The 23,722-nt window shown below is 40.6% G+C and overlaps 1 protein-coding gene across 1 annotated transcript in view; it reads right to left on the reverse strand.

Annotated features, from left to right (window-relative positions):
* Positions 1-23,434, reverse strand: part of LPCAT2 (lysophosphatidylcholine acyltransferase 2) — a 32,294-nt gene extending 8,860 nt beyond the window's left edge. Inside the window, exons 1-11 of the mRNA XM_059824848.1 lie at positions 23,327-23,434; positions 16,960-17,099; positions 15,653-15,870; positions 14,189-14,301; positions 10,983-11,043; positions 9,905-9,963; positions 8,582-8,616; positions 6,208-6,262; positions 2,831-2,913; positions 2,165-2,290; positions 865-1,018 (exon numbers count right to left, since the gene is read on the reverse strand). Of these exons, the coding sequence (XP_059680831.1) occupies positions 865-1,018; positions 2,165-2,290; positions 2,831-2,913; positions 6,208-6,262; positions 8,582-8,616; positions 9,905-9,963; positions 10,983-11,043; positions 14,189-14,301; positions 15,653-15,870; positions 16,960-17,099; positions 23,327-23,434 (1,152 nt within the window). The remainder of the gene's footprint in view (positions 1-864; positions 1,019-2,164; positions 2,291-2,830; positions 2,914-6,207; positions 6,263-8,581; positions 8,617-9,904; positions 9,964-10,982; positions 11,044-14,188; positions 14,302-15,652; positions 15,871-16,959; positions 17,100-23,326) is intronic.
* Between the last annotated feature and the right edge of the window lie 288 nt (positions 23,435-23,722).

Here is a 23,722-nt window from a genome sequence, read left to right on the forward strand (position 1 = left end):
TAAGGAAATGCATTTGACTCTTCTCTATTTTAGAGCTTGTAAAACCTTTTTATCTGGAAAAATCCTGAAACAGTTTTAATTGCATATACAACACAATGACAGGTGTACTGCTAAAGCTAACTTGATCAGGAAGAGCGATGCTGAGTTAGGAGAGCTCCTACGATAAGAAACAAACTCCAGTTCATAAGCACTTGCAGTACAACATGCTGCTTGCACTGCAGCACATATTGGATGCCTAGAAGTAAGATGAATTCTATGCTACGCTCTACTCACTGATGCTTCTGGTATAGTCGGAGGGGCGCATCCACAGAGCAATTTTTCTCATCTTCAGAAAGAAGGAGGAAATGGGAGAGATCACCACTGACTACGGAGGAAAGCCTAAATGATCAGATGAACTGATCATTTAGTTATAGACTCCTTCATGGCTGGAGATAGGCAAGAGGAGTCCTTATAATGTCTAATAGCACCCTTCACAAACACAGTAGGAACATATGCTCTAGTCAGCTTTAATCCGCCTTAAATTATCTACTTACAACTACATCAGTTAATTAAGCTGTCAGAGTGTACATAAGCTCAAAATCTGGGGTAGGAAAAGGAAATATTCAGCCATTACCAGCACAAAGATTATCATCTGATGGTGGTGCAGCAACTTGGTCCAAGAGATGGCTGTCATGTCACAAGCTACAAACTGACCAACCTTTTTCCATTGAAACTTAAGAAGGAAACTGTAAGACTCGCCTATCTTGCCAACAGGAATTGCTAACCAAGAAGCATTTGCTAAGCTGGACATAATGAATTAAATATCCTTTTGGGGTGTGATTTTTAACAAAACATTGTTAACAAGTCAGTTAACCAACTACTCACCCTGTCAAAGAGTAGAAACAGCTCTTTGAGGACATCTGAAATAGGCAGCTTCAAGTACTCTGCAAACTCCTCAATTCCAATTCTTCCCCCTTTGGAAGCACTTGCAATAGCAGCAAAGGTATCCAACTGCTCTCTGACATGATTCCATTTTAGGCTATGGAAACATGAGGGAGAGGAGATATTTCTATACAGCAGATTTTGGACAGATGGAATTTCAGTAGGAGTTATTACAGTGTTCAAAGACGAAAAACAGCCAAACTGAGCATGTCTCTACAGCATTACAAATGCTGTACTTCCAACCTGATATTTCATATGAAATCAGCAATTAAGGACTGTGCCCCCTGGTTATTAATATTAAAAGCAGGCAGTTCTGTGCTTGGGTATATCAGACTTCCTTAGAGTAACCTCCCAAACCTAGATTCATCTGTCCAGTTATTAGGCTAGACTAGCAGAGAGCTTTTCATTACCATAAATTCAGGTGCAGCATTATTTTGCTGCATCATGCTCTAGGGTGACTATTTCCTTAACAGAAGGGAATAGATCTTAGCTCTATTAGCTAACTCTCTACCCAAACGCTAGTATCGCTACAGCCTGAAAAGTATCTGATCTCTCCACAGAAAAACACCACTGCACCTCACTAAGAATAATTAGGATTGCTATGTAACTACTGAAGATTGTTCCAGACTGAGTTCTATCAATGGATATATAGCACATATGTAGTAAGTAAAGATTCACTGCACACATACTTCATTTTTGACCACAGGCAGGCCAGGTTATTCCATAGAGTTACTGTACGATTAAGTGGTTCTGTCCTCAAATTCCACTGTATCCAGACAGAAAAAGTCGGCACCACTAGGGAAACATGGCTGCACAGTACAACTAAGAACAGTAAGCCACTGGCTGAAGTCTCAGGCTGGAAAGAAGGTTTTTTACTTCCTACCACACACTGCCTGTGCATGTCCACAAAAGCAATTTAAATTGGGCACCAAGATTACCATCAAGTGCCTAAAATAGGTACTGTTCTACCTGCCTCACCTTTTGGTGAGATAAATCGATAAAAGATTAGAAAAATGCATTTTTCCTCTTGTAACACTGCCCACAAAAATTACTTGGGATTAGTTCTTACTGGGATTTTCCTCATCTCTGATTTCCATACAGTTTATGTATGTAAGTTACATACACGAGTACACTATTTTACACATGGCCAAGTCAGTTGTCAGGTAATTTATCCTTTTGTAGATGGCCATCAACACCTGCCGCACTGCAGTAATTAGGCTACCAACAGCTAAACTTCCCTTACTTGAGTTTCTTGCTAATTTTGGTGAACTCCACCAGCCCAGCTTCCATGGGTAAAGTCAGCTGTCCTGCTGAAATCATCAGTCTGCAATCTTCAAAAGTGTGATCAGTGACTGGCACATTCAAAGCACTGAAACAAAATTAAGGAAAAAGAAAAATCAATTTCTTATATTAAAACTACTTTTAGTTGACTGTTTCCTTTCTCTGTCTCAGTTTGGCTTAATGCTAATATACAAAACCAAATGATAATTCATTCTTGCACCGCTGCAAGTAGGATAAAGCAATACATACCATTTTGTGAAACTGTAAAACTACATTATGGCAGCGTCATGATGTTTTAAGATTTAATTCTTGTAAACGCAACCCAGTAACCTTGGAGAACAAACCACCTGCTTATTCTTGCCAAGTAAATCAGGGAGCAATTTATTGCAGCTTTCCATGAATTGAACATACTATGTTCCAATGTAAGACAACCTTCTTTATGCTCCATGTAAAAACAATGAGGGTGTTTTAGTATAGGAATTTGACACCTTTTAGTGAAAATCTAGAGCAATTCCTATATGTAGCACCTGGGACTTGACTAAATTGTACTTTATGGCTAGGATATATATGGAATTGCTGGATATAAAAGAAAAGTTCTCAAAGATTTTATTCATGACTGATTACATACGTTGCCATGGTTTGCCGGACTCTGTTGGCAAAAAGAATGGGATCATTCTTCTCTTCCTCAGTAGGAACATGAACAGGCAGAAACTGAAAGAGATGAGTTATCCGATCAATGCAATAGTCACCACTTCATTAGCAACATGGACAATTTCTTGTTGTTGTTTGGAATGGGGGAAAAACAGGAGAAAAGAAATCAGCCACGCAATGAAGGAACTGGACACTAGAGGTCTCAACCGCCTTAGAAACCACTCGGGCTCCTCTGCCCTAGCCACACAAGACTTAGTCCAAACCTGCCTCTTAAAGGTTGGTAGAAGCTGCTTCAATATGAAAAATCAAACCCCCAAAGAAGGAAAGTATGATAAATGCATACTTATTTAGAAAATTAAATGCTACATTGGAAAGAATGTGAGTCTGAACTACTGTATACTTTTCAAAGATCCTTTGTAAGTGCTGTTATATACTGGAATAGTGTATGTAAGATTTATAATGTTTTTAAACACACACTGCAGTCCCACCTCGTACCTATTAATTGTATCTGTCAGCATGTGACTTATAAGTTTCCTGTAAGTTTTTCCTCCATGATAAAAATGTTAAGGAATCTTAGTTCTAAATTGTAAGTAGAGCACTAACCGGACACAAATACTGTAAAATTTTAGAATTACAAGCAGAGAGTAAAAAAGCTCAACAAAACAACCCCCTCTCCTCCCAAACCTAGAAAACACCCCACATATCTAAATGGCAAGATGTTTACTGTTGAGGATTTATTCAATGTTAATGTCTAAAAAGTTGAAGTAGCATTACGCTAAAAACGTACTACAGATGAATTACTACCTAACGTGGCATGAATCAGCATCTGTTTGGTTGCAAAGTAGTGTACGTGGATGAGTATTTTGTTCTTTCTACTTCAGTTTACAGTGTTCACTTGCAGCTCTGTTTACCATGCCTTTTTTCAGTTATGGTTATCATTTATCTCAGTTCTGCTACTCCCCACCCTGCAATCTTGCCCTTAAATCCTAAAATACAGTAATTCTAGAGTAAGTATAAGGTGTTGCTCATGGTTCATTGGAAGACAGAGTTGCTAATTATGTGTCAATATGTTTCTTCAGTTATATTGCAGTTGGTGGTGATGCACTAAAATCGCAGTAACTGTCCCATATAAATGCAGCCCATCCTGAACAGCCTTTTTATGTTTGTTTTGAAGGAATGCTGCCTCTTTTATGATTAAAACCAGTCAGTTTATGGAATTGGTTATCTGTCAAATAGCCATAACTATAATTAGTTTATAGCTAAAAGTTTTCTCCCCTATAAGGACAGCAGGGATCCAGCTGTTCACATGAAGGTTTGAGATTGCATTCCTTGTGTAAGCAGTTGCCAGCTCTGATCAAGTCTGACATATGTCCCTGCTTATTACAAGTCCCCTTCAGAAGTCACGTAACTCTTAAATTGAGGAAGCAAAGGCACACTGTACAGACACAGAGAACCGTGTCATCCCTGGGTGAGATGAAGTCATAACTCTGAGAACTTTATCTATGCAAACATGCGTCATGGTCATTATATCATTTGAGGCTGTGGTCTTGCTCAGACAGCAACCTAAATTTCTGGTAGGTTAAACAACACCTCCACCCCGTTCAGAAAACCCACCTACAATTATTTATAAAACCAGTTTGCCAGAAACCACAGCTGGAGATGAAGAATTTGGTTTCTTGGTCTCCTGAGGTGGCATGCATGATCTCACACCCACCCACCTGCTTATCTGGTGAATACTAGTAAGTATACCTTCCCTGTCAAATTGCAGTCCTGTCAGAAAAATTCTTCATAGCTCTTTCAGTAGCAGAAATACTTCTCTCATCTGCTTTTGACCTAGTCTCTCTTCTTATAGAATTTGCCAAATGCTGTATCTTTTGCAGCCCTAAAACTCACTGCCCGGTTCACTGTTAAATCTTCAATATCCACTGTTTGTTAGAATACAGCTAGACATGCATACACACATACTCCGTTGGACTACAGGAGTACGTCACTGTTCACGCACAGCAGGTAGAGGCAGCGCAAGAGTGATGGGAGTGGAGAGGGTACTTGCTCACAGTATGGGACAGCAACAGAAATGTCCACTCCTAAAAGTAGTCTCATTGCCTCCTTCCCCAGGCAAATCTGCCCCTTCTCTTTTTGGAAATGGAAGGACTTTCACATTGATGCTAAGATAAGTTCCACTTGCGGACACGTGCTGCTGTGAAAGCTGCGTATTTTTTCATGTTTCAGCTTCATCTTTTGGAACATGAAATTTATTTTCTAACAGGCAAGTTTGAGTTCTGTTCTGAAGTAGGGGAAAATCAAAGCTTCTACTGGAAGGGCTACATTAACTATTTCTTGCTCCCACGTATATAAATTACATAGCTATGTCCTTCTGTACAAAATCATTAGGAGAATTAGCTCTTCAGTACACCCTCTCTAAATATGTGCCTACTGCATGTACTATACAGTAAGAAGGTGCTCCCTTAAAATGAATTTCATTGCTTCACAACAACGATCATATTGCTAATTGTTAGTAGTAGCAACACTGCTTGTATTCACAAAGCTTTGCACAACTTTGCTGAATTCTATGTTTTGCAAATAAGCAGCAAAACCTGTCTGAATTTCTCCCATTCCTCAGGTTTCTAAGCCAGCTTAGTCCACACTGACAATCCTCTGTGGTCTGGTAAGAAATGTGAAGTACAACACTTAAACAAACTGATCGCACCTCAGTTATCTGGCTCTTCACTACTGTGTTTTGAATGTTGACTCTTTGACAGGAGCAGCTAAGAGTAAGTGTACTGATATTATGAAGCGTGCATGTTGTTTCAGTTGTCATTCATCTGTCTTTGTGCTGTGCAGCTGATTTAAATGATCAAGGGAACCAGTTCATTATACAAGGCTCAGCTTTCTCCCCAGTGCAAGTACTAGAGTCCTTAAGTAAGCTCTTAGTTGCAGAAACCTTGTAGAATTCAGTCTGGGAAGATGGTGAGGAAGACGAGGATACTTTGAAGGGAGCAGGGAAATGAGAAGGTGGGAAAAAAGAGAGAAGTTGTTACATTTAGCAGAATGTATTATAATTCTTAGTTTTAACAGCTGTAAAATGCATGTGGTGATAATTAGCAATGATTTTACAATGCTTTAAAAATAAAGGCACTTCTGACAGCTTTCTTTTAGGAAGTCGTCAGATTAAGTGATACATAGATATGGACAACATATCTAAATATATTACTCCCCGTGATTCTGTTCTTGTTTCTGAGAGGGTTTTTTTTATTGTTCACTAACAGTGACTAATAATGTGAATAATGCATTTATATTGAAGTATAAATTCCCTGGTTGCTGAATCTTAGGATAAAAAAGATTTCCAATTCTTACCTCAACTTCTACTCTTGTGAAGAGCTGACACAGCGTCATTACACACAGCTCTTTTCTGGAGGCGAGAAAGAAAAATACATTTTACTTATTTAAAAACGAAGCATTTGCACATCAGTAGATGAAACTTTTTAAAGCATTGACAAAAACACATCCAATATTGGGTGAGGTTTTTAAGCACCTTGCGGTGAAGTTCCCTGAAATGTTGCTTTCCACATTTTTTCTGCAGGGCTTCTGCATATACCTGCTGCTTGCTTACTGGGCAGGCAACTTGTCTGTTGCCAACAATACTATACAGTTCTTCAGCCAGCAAAATGTATATATGTTGCTTTATCTTTAAAGAGGTGAATACATACTGGATTTTAAAGCTTTAAGAGCTTTGATTCTGAGAAGTAGCTTTACTTTATCTTTTATTCTCTCATCTGCAAAATGGGACCAGTAACTTCCTTCTGCAGAACTGAAGCAAGGATTTGTTAGTATTTGCTAGCCGTTTTGCAAATTATAGTAGTGTTTACACAAATGTATTAATGAAGTGTCAGAATGTTCAGGACCTTCAGTGCTTTTAGAAAAAGTCACAAATTTTAGTATCAACAGGTAGGGAGAGGAAGAAACTGCGAAAGAGGATAAGCATAATCACTTCTGACTTGTTCTTTTCACCGTGATTTTTAAGCAGAAATGCACATCTGCTCTTTACTTTAAACCAGGTAAATTACCATAGAAAGCCTTCAAGCAATCTCTGTTCTGTTCTTGTTTTGGACAAAATGAAAAAGAGAAAAGGAAAAGCCAAGAGAAGAACTAAGGGATCCTTTCTACTTTCTGCAGGAATCCACTCTTAACGCTTGATTTTCTAACACACAGTGTTAGGCTTTCCTCCCAGTAAGGCACAAAAATAAGAAAGAAGTAGTAAGTGAAAGCAGAAACGGGATCAAGAGGTTTCTGAGAAGGAGACTGGTACTGTCCCATCCTGGCTGCAATATCCAGGAAGTTTTACAAAGAATGTGACAATTCTGCATTTTGTGATCTGCAGGTTTGCATGGGGGATGTTCTTCTCCTGGTTCCAGTTACTTTTGTTAAGAATCTCTAGATTCCACACCATCCACCCCTTCTCTTCCCATGATTTTACCAAGCTGTTCCTTTCATCTTCTCACACGTTTCGTTTCGAGCTTTCATCATCCAGCTACCAGGCTTACAGCAGTTCTCAGTTTTTAGAGAATGGGCGGCCCCCTCCCTTCCACAGGAATACCTCTGATTTCATTTCTTTCTTCACCTATTCCTACACCATCTCTCGTAACTGGAGATATACCTCCTTTTCAATCTTCCAGCATAAATCCTTCATAGGGGAAATCTGTAGCATGCTACTGAATTTGCAATATTCATTACTCTCAGTATGCTGATAACTGTAACAGCAGTAAAAATAATAGCAAAAAATTTGTGGGAAACTAAATGAGTTGGACATTTCCAGCTAGGTGAGCTTTCATAATGTCCATTCTACAAGTGTGCAGGTGCTAGGATTAACTAGTGATAGTGTAAAAGGCACTTATGATCTGCTCCATTAGTTCAAAATTAGTTGCCTTAAAAATTTTAGACACTAAATCAGTACTACTGTACATAGATACTCTACATATTCCACATGAAAATGTGGTATACGGATTCTGCAAATCCACATTTTAATGAATTTTTTTAAGGTGAAAGGTATTTTCCAGACATATTTTCAGTGCAGCTATAAACGTTCTTTAATACTTTAATAAAATATTTTAGCATATTAGAAGGCCACCTGTGTTGAGAAATAAACACAGACCCATTGCCTAAATGGTTTATTGAAATATTTTTCATTATTTCAATGTTGGATACTATATATATAGCCTCTTCACTGGGATCTCAGAACAACTGCTTTGGTTGAGTCAGGCAAAAATAAAAATCTAAAGAAGAATCGTAGATGTTAGAATGGGGAAAGATGGGGAAAATTAATACTGGTTTTGCCCATCTTCATCATTTACTCTCATATGACTCTTCAAATGAGATGGGGGAATGAATGAACAGAGGGTAAACATCTATGGGTTTTGATGACTATGATTGTTCCCCAAAGAAAAAGAATTTCAAATCTTTCTTTTGCTCTAGTGTAACGTGCAAAACATAGGAGAAAATTAAACAAAATGGTGGCAGCACTGAAATAATGCTTCCCCATTTGCAAACCCTTTCTCTAGCCATTCAGATATGAAATCTACTGCATGACAGCATTATCCCCAAGTATTTCCCCCTCATAAAAACAGATCTAGAAGAACATGTGTCTTGGCTTAGCTGAATCTGTTTGGCAGACTGTTTAGCAATGGGGAAAAAAAATTCTGTATGTAATTTTCAGTCAGATTAAGAAACTTACAATGAATAGCCCTGCCATGTCCAGGTCACAGTATCCTAAGGAAAAAAATAAAACACAGAAATGTGTGACAAAACCAGATGAAAGTTAGAGAGCAGATAAGTTACAATATAAAACAAGCACAAGTTTAGTAAAAGCAGATGACGGTTTTATCGTCCCGTAGTGAAAATAAATAAAGGTGTCAAGGCGACTAGGCTTCCTTGCCTTAAAAATTTGGAAATAAGCATGGCAGGAATTTGATAATATCAACAATTGGGAACAGAATTTTATATAGTTACTTAGATATTTTAAATCATTCATTCTGATCCAAACAACAGAATTAGGAAAAAAAAGAATCTAGTAAGACTTTTTCAGAGGACTTCACCAGTCCCTTTAGAAAGGCACCTTCATAAAAATGTTTGATTTAGTTTTTAAGGACATTTCTGCATAGCTAATCTATCATGCTTTTTCTTTGCTTTTTTTTCTTATTCTATGTTTATTACTTCTTATATGTAATTTTTGCAATATATACTGCAGATCCTTAAATCCTATCAGTGAAATGCGATCACAATCCCCTTTAGTGGTTCGCTTCAGTTTTGAAATTGATCTGTAAAAGGACTTCACAAAGGAATCTTTGTAAATAGCAACAACAATAACAATGACTTGTTTTTCATCTTAAAAACCATTAGGAATGAAATGTTTGGTCTTTTCTGGATTTGCTGGCTGACCAGATAATTAAAGACAAGTTAACAAGTTGCTAGACTCATGTCCCAGCATTACACCTGGCACTGAAGCAGACCCATAGGTCTGTACCCCTATACTTGGCAGAAAGTGTAAACGTTTACTCAGCAAAACAAGGGAAAGTTGCATGAAAAGAACCATCTGCAAAGTGGCCCTCCTGAGGTGCCTGAAGGAGGGGGTGTTGGAGGTACTGCATGGCTTAGCTCTGCTTTTGTTCAGAAACTTTGCAAAGCCCCTTTGCAGTAAGAGTATTTTGAGCTTAAACAAAAACTTCTGACTAGCAGGGAAGTTGTGTACATTTTAGACTTTGAAGTACAGGCTCTGTGGCTTTGCAGGAAGTTTCTAACTTCCGCTGCAATACTTCCCCGTGCTCCCTCTTACTTTAACTATAGCTAAGCAGCCCAGTAGTAAGTTTTTCACAATCAGAATAGCAACTACACCATGGTGACACCTGGGAAGCCCAGCTGCTTCCAGGAGCTCTCCAATGCTAAAGCTCAGGACAATAGATTCTTCAGTGACAATACAAAATATTTATCGTGGGTACCACTTAAGTCAGGATTTTGACTTCTGTATGATTAGCTAGTGATAGAAGAATGTTCTGCTTACCAGTCTGTTGGGGTATCGGAGCAACACAGGTTGTACAGGGACTCGCGGAATGAAGGCACCTGCAACCACAAATTAGAATTGATTGTTAAGACTGAGCTTAATACAGCAGTTGGGAGTTTTAAGTTATTCATGTAAGACTTGGTATCTGGAAGGAGAAATTTTTAAAAAGGCGAGAAGAATGAGAAGTATTCTTTTTGGGTTTTTTTTTTTTTTGCTTTTTTTGGGGGGTTGAGGGGGCCAGTTTTTTGGTTTTGTTTTTTATTTAAAATCAGCAGCGCAACTAGCAAGATGTCAGAACAGAAAAGGGCTAGTCTCCCTTTCAAGGAGAAAGCTGCCTAAGATTCCTGGACTGTTCAAACTCATTTTCTGTGTATTATCTGCCCATTGATTTGCATTCATTTCAAAGGATTAGATGCTCACAAGGCTGTTGAGCATTTCCTGAACCCTCCTCTGTTCTGATCATCATAAGTGATATGGATTTGATCATGTAGTGCTGGTTTTGTCACTTTGCTACCCAAGACACTGTACCACACTAAGAAAGGAGAGCAACATGGCTTTAACTGAAGTGCAGTACAACAATCTAATGATCAGGGATGCCATCAAGTACCTTTCTGTGTTAAATATCTATTGGCCTACCTTGCTAAGCACTAGGCAAAGAGATTTCATAACTTGGTTGCTAAGCCTTGCATGGCAAAATTTACAGGAATGTAAGGTGGCACAACTGTAAGTTGAGCTAAAAGAACATTGTAAGTAGCATGTATTTTGGTAGTTCATCTCATAATAATCACAGTCAAGTTTCTGGGTAAATAAATTAGATGAAAACTGTACCCAGGAAAAAACCCAACCAGCTAACCATATACATGATAGGTATTTTGCATCCTACAAAATACCAAAAATCAGAAAAGTAAACTGACTAGTACAAAAGAGTGGGTTTAGTGCCACTGAAACTTTAATGATGTAAGACACTACTACAGTGCTGTTGTGGATGATGTACCTGCAGAAGTATAGGCCTTACTAGAACTACCAAATTAATATTTCACACATTATTTTCCAACAATGATGCAGCAAAATCTCTCACCTTGTTTAAATGTGATCAGGCAAGATCGGTTTGTGCAGGTGCCCTCTGGGAAAATCAGTATCTTGGATTTAAAGAGAAATACATACATATATACACACATTCCATAAAAAGATTATAATTCAGCATCAGTTACATAAAGGCTGACTTTTTATGCAAGCTCTGTGACATGTTACACTGCACCACAAGAATATCATTACTTATTTCAAAAGGAAATGAACAAGTAAGTGAAGGATACTTACAGTAATATTAACGTGTTAACCTGATCCATCTTGATTTGGAAACAAATGCTTTTGTAAGAGAGGAGTTCTGAGGAAAGGCCTTTATCAGTTCAGACATATGGTACAAAAGGCTTTCAGTGTTTCACTTGAAATGTTTAGTGTTGGTAACGATATGAGAATTGTTCCTCTGCCGGCAGCTCCTTATTGAACTGCTGGGTGTATAAACATCAAGAGCCTGGGTTGACGTGAAATGCATAAGGTACTTGAGCCTTTACACGCACAGATGCTATCAACATGAGTCGAGATGCTAGCTGTGATGAGAAGATCACAGCTTGAGGAGTAGCAGCAAAAGGCAGAGAGAGCATGTGCATCCGTGATGCAGAGCTCTGAAGGCATTACACACCACTACCTAGCCTCTGAACCTGAATGACTCAGACACACCAAATACCCAGAAGGTTTCTGGATTAGTGTCTGAAAGATACTAGATTAGATGTGCAGTGAGCTGCAATGTGACAAACTGAATCCAGCCCCCTATGGAATACAAGGAAGCTTTGTGTTTCTCCTATCACTATAGGATCACAAGCAGCATTCCAAAAAAACCTCAGCACAAGAACTGGTCTGGATCAAAGGAGTGTTCAAGGTGTGCTCCCGCTTCAGTCCGAATGAACAGGTCAAGGCTAAATGAAAGAGGGCATCATTATGTCACACCCAAGGGACACAGGCTGTTCTAAGGTATGATAGAGACAGCTGCACATACTGATTTACAGTTAGTCTTTGACTATACATTCTGTAACCAGAAATTGTTCACTTGTGCTATGGTCACAAAAATGGGTATATTTCTGCTTAGCATATGTCATAAGCCCCAGAAAACATACTAGTGACTGACCAAAGGGTAAGTAATCATTCCCTCCTTCCCCTTTGTTTTGGTACAGGGTTAGGAGAAGCACTAATCAGGACCTCATACTATTAATAAGCACAAGTGCTGCCCAGCCTGTTGTGTTTTGGGTTTAGGCGGAGGGAACAGGGAATCCAGCTACTCCTTCTTTTCTGTTGTGCTGAGAGAATGCAGCCCAGGCACTCTGAAGAGGATACAACAGACATCATCTTGTGGTCAATTTTCTCAAAAAAAAAAAAAAAAAAAAAAAAGGTAGGAGGAAGGTGTGGCCAGGGCACAGGACTAGGAATCTCCCAGTGACACTCCAAGTAGTACTGCTGACTCGGTCTTGGAGATTCCCAGATTACTTGACTCATAGATTATTTATGCCATAACATACGTCTAGTTTTTATTCCAAGTGCAGAATTGGTGTAAAGCCAATTCCCCTTTCTTTCCCATGCTGTTTTCAGCAGAGATTAGGTCTACCAGGGCTTTGTTGGAATCACTTCATCTATAACAGGTTAGCAAATCATAAGCATCAGTGTAGTCTGTAAGCACATTATTACAAAAAAAGCCTTCCTAGGTTTGATATGTGCATATTTAAAATCCACCATATAACTGACAAATTGAAAAAAATAATGGAGGATCTCAAAATATGTCAGCTTAGAAAAATGCATTTATGAGTCAAATCAAAGTAGCCTAAATACTAACTAAAAAGCTTTTTGTAAGGTGCTTGCTAAGTAAAAATGATGCATGAAATGTCTAAATAATGCCATTTCAAAAAAAGCGGCAAGTGTTGGTCTTCCCTACTTGAATGTTCTTTGTTTCTAGAGACTATTCAGAAAGTAGAGGAGTGCATTCAGGTCTCGCTGTCATAGAGATACCTACTACTGAAGTCTGTATTTTCACTTGCCTCTTTTAATTTTCCTTAAGAGCCATTCACTGGAACAAAAGTGAAGGAAAAGTTAATTTTTCTCAGTCATTTAGGAGGTATCCACCTATAACTAAAGAGATCTTGTGACTTTAGCTACTGAACCAGTCACTTCTTTTGAATTTTTATTTTAAGTAAACTAACCCCTAAGAAAACAAGTCAAGAAGTAATTCGAAACACAAAGCATGAGTTTATACACAAATCCACACAGGATATCTTTGGACAAAGGTCTTATATCACTGACTGTATTTGTCCAACAAGTATGGCAATGATACTGTATTCGTAGTATCTGAAGGCAACATGAGACCAGAGTCAATGCAACAGAGGAAAGCAGAGAGGCACTGCCAAATGAGATGTTAGTAGAGTCACAACTGTTCCAGGTTTTACTCCTTGCAAAGGATGGGATTTCCATCTCAGCCCTCTGCCTGTCCTAAGAGCAGCAGAGTTGCTGCCTCAACATTTTTCTCCCTCCGGAGCAATACCTGCTCCATTAGCTCAACCCCTGCTCCATTAGCTCTTCAGGATGGAAAGCCATCCAAGGCCTAGAAGCACAACAGCAGCTTGCTGCTGAGCAATGACCATGGGAAACAGTGTGCTGAATCAGTAACTATTGCTTCCATGTTAAAATCTTAACACAATTCAGACCAATCTAGAAGTCTTGTTTTTACTGCATTATTAACCTAAAGATTGAATGGAGTTTCACCGCAGCTATTCTTCACACGTGAAACTGATGTTTTAAGCTTAAGTACTGTTCATGCTGGAGCTTGGACAGCCTGGGTTACTCATATCAACTGCTCACCCCTGAACTGTGGTGACCACAGCTCTGCAACAGCTTCTCACACATGAGCTAGCTTGAGAATACTGATTCACATATGCCAATCCAAGTTATCTGCTACACTGAAGACAGCATGTTAAGACCTAAATAGGGAAAAGAGAAAGCCATGAGCATCTGCATTTTGGAACAGCGATTGGTAGTGGCTGGATTTTAACTGACCCATTTGTCATGACAAAACTGTTTGGGCACCAGCCTCTTGTCTTCCTTTCCTAAACCAGTCATACCTGAGAGCTGACTTCATCTTCGTACATCAACAGAATCCTGTTCAGCTGGGCACTTGTGATATTATGATGCACAGTGAATATGGAACATGAATACATGACAGAATAGTAGTAGCATATTTATTACCTGTGGCCACTGGCCTCTTGATAATGCCCGTTTAGTTATCTCGGTGACTGTATTCTTTCGTGAATCAGGGTCTTGACGAGAAACTGACACAGGCTGAAGGGAGCTTAAAATTGCTGTGAAAGAGAGAAAAAAAAAATGTCTTATGCTAGGGATTAGAAAACACATGGGTTCAAGGCTCCCTTGTAGCAAAAAACTTTTTACTCTCATGCTAGGAGACAGACTCTGCACAAACAGCTTTCAGACTAAATAGATAAGAGTATTATTATTGTCCTCATTCTGCAAAATGGGAAGTAAGACACAGAAGATATATCTACACTGCCAGCTGAGGAGCTTTACAGTAGGTATAAACTTGCCAAATTCACCCAAACACATTCTGCTAATATTGCTCTTACCTTTCACTGAGCATTTCCACACAATTCTAAGGAAAAGACCTGATCGGGTCTCTGCTCATGGGCCACACTCCGGCCTAACTCATGCAGACTGCAATCAACAAGTAGTTTGAACCCATGCTGAAGAAGTAAGATGTCCCCTTTCAGTTACAAAGCATATGCAGCTTTTGTAAATTACAAAAAAACCCCAAAACCTCATTTTGCCAGAAGTCTACATCAGAATGTGTCGACCTATTAAGATGTGATGAGAAACTTGGGGAAGAATTATCTTCTATGTCCCGCTCCTGTGCTTCAATATATTATCAATATATAATCAGGTCAATACATTATCAGTTAGTTTATTTCCTACAGAGAAACTTTTCTGTGTTGCCTGCTTGCTGAGTTTAGTTTTGGGTTACCGTTGGCTTATTCTTTTAAGAGTCCTATAGAGGTAAGAGACATACAGCCAGCAGAAAGTCTACAGCTGATTCTACTAATAATGCAAACGGAAATTCTTTTTGTGCCAAAAGGAGGAGAAAATAATAGAAGCATGAGTCATCTGATCTTTTCCATTCTCTGCATTTCCTTTTTGAGTAACTTCTCTTTTATTCTTTCCCAGTTTCACTCCCATTAAAAAATATCTGTAACAGTGCCTGCAAGTTTAAACTTCTAAATAGGGTATTTTCCAGACTGCTGTAGTTTGGGTCTGTTTTGAAATAACCTTCACTAATCTGTGTTCTACATTTGTGGGCCACACTGTTAAAAGACAGCAGTCGAACAGATTTCTCAAGCTACCTACTGGGAGAATTTTAAGAGAAAGCCTCTAGCCTGAGCAGTTACGAAACATGCTTTCAGTATAAAGCAAATTTGAAGTGATATTATATTTCATATCTGAAAAGAAACAGCATACTTTTAGACATTTTGACCAATTCAGAAAGATAACTTGTCCCAGAGTTTTCACTGGAAATAATCTGTCAATATCTTTGGAACCTAAGGATTTAAAAAAGTCTGCCCCCAAGTCACTTTCAGAGATCAGATTTTTGGCCTTATGTCAAATTGCTGACTTCTAACATTTTATTTTTTCATAAATACTTACTGCCAAATACCGGAGTGGACAGGTTCTCTGCTCTAGTCACTATTGATGGCATTCCAGTTAGGGCAGAAATAATGGCATCAAAAAAGCTTGAATGAGGAGCTGCAACAAAGATTGGGGCTTCCAGTAGACTTGCTATTTTCCCTTTTACTTTAACTTGGAAACCCATTACGAAGAACAAGGTACGAGTTAGGCATGAGAGGGTTGTCTGGATCATCCTCCTTGTAAACAGAAACACAAAAACATCATCCATCTTGCAGTTAGTATTTCTTTTGTACTTTAAAACAGAAGCCCATGAAAGATTTCATAGTTCTCACCAGCACAGGGGCCAGGCACAGGGTAGCAATACTACTCACCGGGAGAGCATAGGGCTAAAGGGGAAGAAGTAGAAGTAGGGAAGGGTACATCACCTTTTCATGTTGAAGCTGATTATACTTTTAAAGATAAGGCAATGTACAACACCTTATTAAACCCTCCTCCCAGGTACGCTATTTCTGTTGCCATATCTTACAGCATTGTAGCATAACACTGTTGTGAGGGGAAGGTCAGTAATTAGCAGATTCAGTGTCCTTTTTGTAACTTATTTAACTCTGATACTGTTCTTTTACTATCAGTTTTATCAAGTAAGATTAAATGACAACGTTCCCGTACTGGAACACCTTCCCTCAGTAGGGGACATATTCCCTTCATGGGACTCTCCGTAATCTCTCGGCCTTGTTAGAATTCAGTTCCCATGTCTTCTCCTCCTGCGTGCAGCTGCAGTGCATTGCAACTAAAAGGGAACTTCATTACTCTGAGGTCAGAAGCTGAGCAACTGAAACCCAGAACCCACAGAGGCAGCGGTAAAATACTCCTTCAAAGGCAACATAGCTAAGAGAGGAGCTGTCAAAGCTAATTTTGTCGTAAATTATAGCATAGTAGGAATGGCAAAGGCTACACAGAAACTCAGCCTACGTAGTATTAACAAACACTTTTCTTAATGAGTTTCTTTTCTCAAATATTCCTATAGTATCATTACTAAAATAAGTCCTGGCTTACAAACAGTCTATAAAGATTTTCATACAGATTTGTTTTAGCCTCAAGACAATTGAAAATCTACCTATTTAAAAAGTTCCACTATTGTTGTAAAACACACTCATCAAAAAAGTTGCTTCGCCTAGATGTGTAAAACTAAGATTTCACTGAGGACTCCTCTTTAATCAAAAGGAGGAAAGAAGTGAGAGGAAAAAAAATGCTTTAGACCCTGGCTTTGTGTTATTAAAAAAAAAAAAGCAAAGAATTTTCTTTCACAAATATTGGTCACTTTTTACCTTCTCCATCCTTTAAGCGGCACAGATCCTTTTCCATGGTGACGGAAAGTTGCAATTGATGCAAACAGCCATGCTAGCAGTAAAAGGAATGCAATGCATATGGCACGGAGGGGTAGCAAAATAATCCCCTGAAGAACAGTCTAGAAAAAAAGAGGGGAAAAATCTTAAGAAATGGTATCACCAGGAATGACACTGATATCTGTGTAGTTACATGGACTTTAAAATACTAACATTACTGCTATGTGATTTAGTAAGGAAAGCATTAATGATTCTAGTGTTCATATGGGGAAGTCAGTCATTCACAGCATTTCGTTTTCACTTTGGGTTCCCATTTCAGGTAGAACTGGAACATCCGAGTATTTGAGTTTTTGGCTTGGATGTTGTTAGACAGAAAGGGTAAACAGAGTTTGCTGGCTTTAGTTTATACTTAGACTTGGTCTGCAGCATACAACCAGCTCAGATGAGTCTGCCCAGCTGACAGATATCCCCACTACAGAGCCTTCTGTAACTCGCTGCCTGTCTGGTAGCCAAGTGGGATTGCTAAGATGACTAAAATGTACTCTTGCCCTTTCAAAATGGCAAATCTTGTGTTGAGTCACACTGTTGCTGCAAGCGATCCTCACTACTACTGCTTGCAGTAGTGCACATGCAACACAACTTCATTTCCCCTACTTGGGACTAAAGCAAAATGGAGTTTCAGTAAAACTGAACCTGTGGTTTAAGGCAAAGGTTCAGACTTTACAGTGCTGTTGAAGCTGCTGTAGCAGCTCTTGGCTCATTGCCTTTGGAAGTGGTTTGCTCACCACCCACAGTAAACATACAGCAGAACCCTTCTGATTATGAAGATTAACTTGTTGCCTTCTGTTTGAAGCATCTTGGATATTAACCTCTGTGCTAGGACCTCCTTGAATTTTTCAGAATAAATTGAGAAACCTTAGTTCCCTTTCCTCCCTGCAATCAGGAAACTGTTATTAGCTTGCTTTAACTTGAAGCAAAAGAAACTATTGAGAGAGTTCTGCTATGCTCACAGACAGCCAAACTAGGTAGTAAAACTGGTATAAAAGAGATCCAAGCCAACACTGCGGTTCACCACTTCTTCACATGCATTTGTCAAAGGAGTGGGGTGAAGGAGAAACACTAATATGCCCTGGTTGCAAATAATCCTCAAATATCACCCCCAGCCCTCCCTAAGGAATGTTTAGCTTGCATTTTTTCACGCACAGCTCCAGGAAACAGGTGTATTGGCACACAGTTGTTAACAGGCAGCTGTGGGACTGGGCAGGGCAGGAAGAGTCTTAATTATTTTACCCCAGTACATTAGGTTAGAAACTATATCCTGAAGGTTGGCCTTTATGGCGCAACACAGCACTATGCAGATTGAGCAAGCTCAGGTCTGGGAGGCAGGTGAGCTGCGTTAGCATGCGGAAGTCATAGCCTAGCATTCCTGGTAAACTAGTAAACGGTTCAACTCCTTTGGGCACCTAATCCAGCTCAGCTACCACTTGCTGGTGAGGATCAGCTCTGTGCACATACATATGCACAAAACAATACACACCCAGCCAGAACTGTAATAGTGAATATTTTTTTTTATTTGGGTGGTTTCTAAAAGTCCCTCAAAACTTAGTATGAGAATGCATTAGTGGTCACAGACTGACAGCTCCACTGGTTCAGAAGTATGGCAGAAGTTATTAAAGAAGAGTTATGCTTATGGTTGCGAGCTTACTATTTTTTATCCTTTACTATTTTTTTTTAAGAAAATCGACAGCTGAACAACAGTGTTCCTCTCTCAAAATCAGTCCTTCTATTCAGCTCTTTAGCAATGACTACTTACTGTACAGGAAAAGCAAGACTTTTAATAATAAGTAAGTTTTACAAAGTAGTTTGCAACTTACATACTTGAGCTATGATTATTAAGCAACGCAATGGATTTTAATTTATCTCTTTTCTTCAGAAAGAAACAAAAGTTTGTAGTACATTTGGAATATAAGCATCTTTGAGTATTATTTATCCAATTCTTTAATATAGTAGGTTGGTTCTAACTGTTCTTTAATCAACATGGTCCTTTCCCTCCCCACCAAATTCCTTCCATCTCCACATAACATCCTCTTACTGTCCTCTCATCAATATTCAGGAGAGGCTCTGGCCTCTGGCTCTAAACCCTGTGATACTGACGAGGATTAACAGGAATGTTGGGCCTTCAGGACTCAGTTCTGCATTACAAAAGGCACAGTGACTACAGACCAAACATGATAGTGGATACACAGTGTAAATTAGGATAAGGATGAGAAGCAGGTACGTGGTGTTGCTGCTGATGTTCTGTAAGCACTGCCACATAACATGTCTCCAGGAGATCTGAACATTCAGGTATGACTATTTCCTTCTTGAAGCGTACAATGGTTTTTTATATAAAATTTGTATATAACTAGCTATGGAATTTTAACTGTAACTTCATGGACAACAGGAAGAGGATTGCTCTGGATCACAGAAATGGATTCAGTAGCTGGGTTTGGCCCTGGAGATCTATTGCTCCCACTCTCTTTGGTGCCCATCGTGGCGAATCTGAAAATGTCAGGTGGCAAGTTAAACCAACCAAGACTGCTTGCTTGTCTCCCAAAATCAGATGTGTCTTTTTTTCTCCATGTGTCCTGTTATACTATGATCTATAGTCCCAGTTCAACGTTTCAGCTGCGTTCAGTTACACAGAATGGGCAGCATAAGCATAAATCAGTGTGTTATGACTTAAAATAACTTTTTTCTTTATGAAAAAAAAGAAGAATATTTATGCACTGACCTACAATGAAAAATAAAGGATGCAATAGCAAAAGCAAAACAATCCCTTCCTCAAAACTTTAATAAATTCATTAATCTATTTTAGGCAGATGCGCAGGTGGTACTGATTTGCTGATGCAAGCTATTGGCTTTCTAGGTCACTATGTAATGAGGCAGAGTTGATTTCTGCTCCATCAGCTGCAGAGTAGGGTAAGAAAAGGACAGAGAAGAGAAGGGTCAAGGTAGGCTAGAAAAGTATAGGAGAAAAATATACAGAAGAAAATACAGGTTCAAAGTTTAGTAACTACTAAGTAGGATCAGAGCCACTCCAGCTTCTGTATACAGTAATCACGAAGACAGAATTATTCTGAATCATCCAAAGAACCTTCTCCTGCATTTGGAATCACCTGTGTACTTTCTATTTAAGCTATCTGCAACAACTGCATAGCCTGGCACTGCAGTTGTTGCAGCCACCTGCAGTAGTCCTTGCTGTCCAGGTCACGCTCCCACAACTGATGGACCCTGAAGCAATACATGGGATTATGCTTGTCACTGATGTCAGGAACCGAGGAAGGGGAAAAGCAGGTCTATCAGAAAGCCACAGAACCCAGTTTGAAATTTTGTGCAACTTCAGCTGCTGACAAGTTATCTAGGAAGCAGCAGAAGAGCAGGCTGGGGACTAGAACGAAGCCCAACTCCAACTGAACTCCCCTGACATCTGAAGCTGTGAGCAGATGGACTGTCTCCCAAAGCAGTACATGCACAGCAAGACGGGGTCTTCCATGAGCATTCAGAGCCTGACACAGCTCTCTGCCAGGCAGTCTAGCTGCTTACTTCCGTGCACAGGGTTAAAAATAATCTTGCTTTTAGCATGCTGGTTGTGCCATTACATAGTTCACCATTACATAAATCGTCTGAGCATCTCTTTTGAATAAAGGAAAATCTAGTCATGACTTAACCAGTGTTTATGCTTTGCAGTGCAGTTCAGAAGCTAAGAGGGGAAGTGAGCAATCAGAATGAACAGAACTAAATCTAAAAAACAAAAAAATCCCAACAATGAATTGCAGCCAGCTTCAGTCAGAGGGTGGAAACCAGAAGTATTTGAGCAACTGTTTTAAACTCGTTTGGCACATACAAATGTTTAGCACAGCACAACTGATCCTTGTTTTGCATATTTTGAAGAAAGACAAAAATCTCATTGGCTGTTAAACTATTAGCAATACAAGGATTGGCAAAAAATTGTAAAATCTACCCCACTTTTCAGTCAGGCTACAGCCTATTTTTATATTTGAGGCTGAATGAAACAAAGCAAACAGCTAGCCTGTCTCACTTTCGAGCTTCATTCATCAGGCGACAGCAGCCTTTACATTCAAGGAGTTCGCCAACATATGAAAGTCCAGCTTTGGCCTCCCGGAGAGGGTTTTGAAATTGTATCTATTTTTATCAGTGTATGCTAAAGGAATAGTATAGACTAGGGGGAATATAACAAAACAATCCTTTAACAGGCAAGAATGGAGATACTCTACACTTGATTTAAATGGAAAGAGAAAGGACGTTTCCCTTTTTTGAAATTTAGAGTAACACGCTCTGGTAAGGCCCTGATTCCGAGCTGGTCTGATATGCAGTGCTGGGCAAGAGAGGAACAGACGTTTACAGGATAAAGTAGACAGTAGGAAGTATCCTTGTCTCCATGACTGTAGGGGAAAAAGAACAGAAAGGAGCAACGCACAATACAAAAAGGTTGTCTCTCTTGTGTCTTTCTGCTTTCAAGTCCTGTGACTACTGCAATTTTGCTTCAAAGCTCACTAGCACTGGGCCCTGAACCAGCCAGCTGCTTTTCCTTCCAGGTATGTTGTAGAGTTATGTATGGAGCGTATCTTGCTTTAAGACATACCATGTTTTTCATCTCTTCCTCCTGAAGCAAAAAAGTAGGATATATTTGTTAGAGATGAAATGGTATTTGTAGCTTAACATTGAAGCTTTTGAAAGTAGTCTGTGCATCCTCTACAAAGAACAGCCTCCAAAGAAAGCTGTCCGGTTCTGGAACCTCATTAAGAAACTGAAATCTTTACCTTGGGGTTCATGCCTACAGCTACTGATTCAGATGCACTTGAAATGTGTTTCAGGCTGCTAGTAAAACATAGGGGATAAAATGATTTGAAATTGTTTTCCAGGTTTCTCACATTTCCTCCACCCAGCTACCTTCAGGGCAAACATTGTTTATAACTTGAGGAAGAGCTATATGAAACACAAAACTCTTAGTTGCACATCAGCCTCAGATATTTATAACAATCAGCAGAAAATGCTGCAAGGTCACCTACAAAGTGATGTGCTCATGGTCCTCAGTGAGATGTCAGTTCATATTTGGTTCATCAGCTCAATTTTTTAAAAGAATGTTTTTAAAAATCAAAGCCCATAAATACCGTTTGCTTTCTTAATTGTAAAAGTACCCTGTAAGTCTTGCAGGCGCTTGTACACAAGCTGTACTGAGACAACGTTCAGCTCAGCAGCCTAATTCAATTCAGCCAGTGACACCAGTCGGTAACCCAGTGGAACTGGGGATACCTTTTTTGTTGTCCACAATGCAGTATGGAACCAAGAGATTAATCCCCCCCCAACCCAGGCTTAAAATCAGCCTAAAGTGAGTTAAGTGTCTGAAACAGGATTTCTGTAAAAAGTTACTTTCTATTTTAGCTTATCATATCAGAGAGAAGTTATCATCGCGAGGCATCTGACATGATGGATAGATGGACGGTATTTCATTCTTGCGATTGAAGCAGGATGCAAACGGAGTCAAACAGGACTCCAGTTTGCCCTAGGAGGAATGCGTTACCCGTAATGACCGTGCAAATCTTTTCAAAAGCTTGTTGCAAATCTTGTGTTTGAAGTCGATAAGCCTGTGTGTGCGTAGAGCAAGCATGCAGTTTGTGGACTCTGAGGAGCGATGGCTTGAAGAACTTCATTTCCAAGACCTAACTTTTTTACGCTGAACACCTTTTGCATCTTTGCTTTGACCATTTACATAACCTATTCATTTTCTGCTCTCCATCACTAGAGTAGATCAGGAAGCAAACTATGCCGTACTTGGGAAGGAAGTATTCTTACCAGATGCCTTTTCCTGGAAAAGATAAGAGCTGTAGAAGTTTAACCGGGTGTCAGGTTTGCTCCTGTCCCTTCACTGCCGGGCACTGGGGCGTACGGGCGGTGCTGCGGCGGGGCCGGGCTGCGGGGTGGGCCCCAGCAGCGCCCGTGCTCCTGTCAGGCGGGAGAGCGGTTTCGGCGGGGGCAGCGGCAGTTTTAAACCGCACTCACCCACACAGTCGCACCCTCCCCTCGGAAGGGGGTCTTTTTAAAACCACCATTGACCTTCACACCGCATTGGTGACAACCCCTCGGCTCAGAGAGCGGCGAACGTAACGCTGGGTTAGACGAGCCGGCAGAGAACCGCGCCCGGCGCCGCGCAGCTGGGCTGACAGCCTGCCCCGCCGCCCTGCCGGCCGGGCTCCCGGCCGCGCTGATGCGCATCCGGACACCGGGCAGCCCCCGCCCGGCCCCGGCGCGCCCCGGCGCCCGCTCCGGCCCGCGCCGCCAGCCTTACCCGCAGCTTGTCGCTGGCGCTCAGGCGCCCCGGGTAGACGAAGGGGTTGGGGACCGTGGGCGGGGAGAAGGACTGCTGCCTGGGCAGCGGCAGCACCCGCTGCGCCATGCTCCCGCCGCGCGCCGCCACCCGGGGCGATTGCGCATGGGCCGCCGGCGGAGCCGGGGGGGGGCCGCGGCGGCGCGGCCCGGCCCGCCTCAGCCGGCCCTGCCCACCGCGGGGAGCCCCGCCTCGGGGCAGGCCGCCTCGGGGCAGGTGAGGGCGGGCCGCGCTGCCCTTGGCCGCCCCCCTGCTGCAGGCGGCGCTGGGCCGGCTCGGCCGCGCGTCTCCTGAGGAGACGGTGCTGAGGCGGGAGCTGCCAGGCGGCAACCCGAGGGAGGCGCGGGGCGTTCCTGC

The sequence above is a fragment of the Gavia stellata genome, chromosome 15 (genome assembly GCF_030936135.1).
Source record: "Gavia stellata isolate bGavSte3 chromosome 15, bGavSte3.hap2, whole genome shotgun sequence".
In the NCBI taxonomy this organism is placed as follows: domain Eukaryota; kingdom Metazoa; phylum Chordata; class Aves; order Gaviiformes; family Gaviidae; genus Gavia; species Gavia stellata.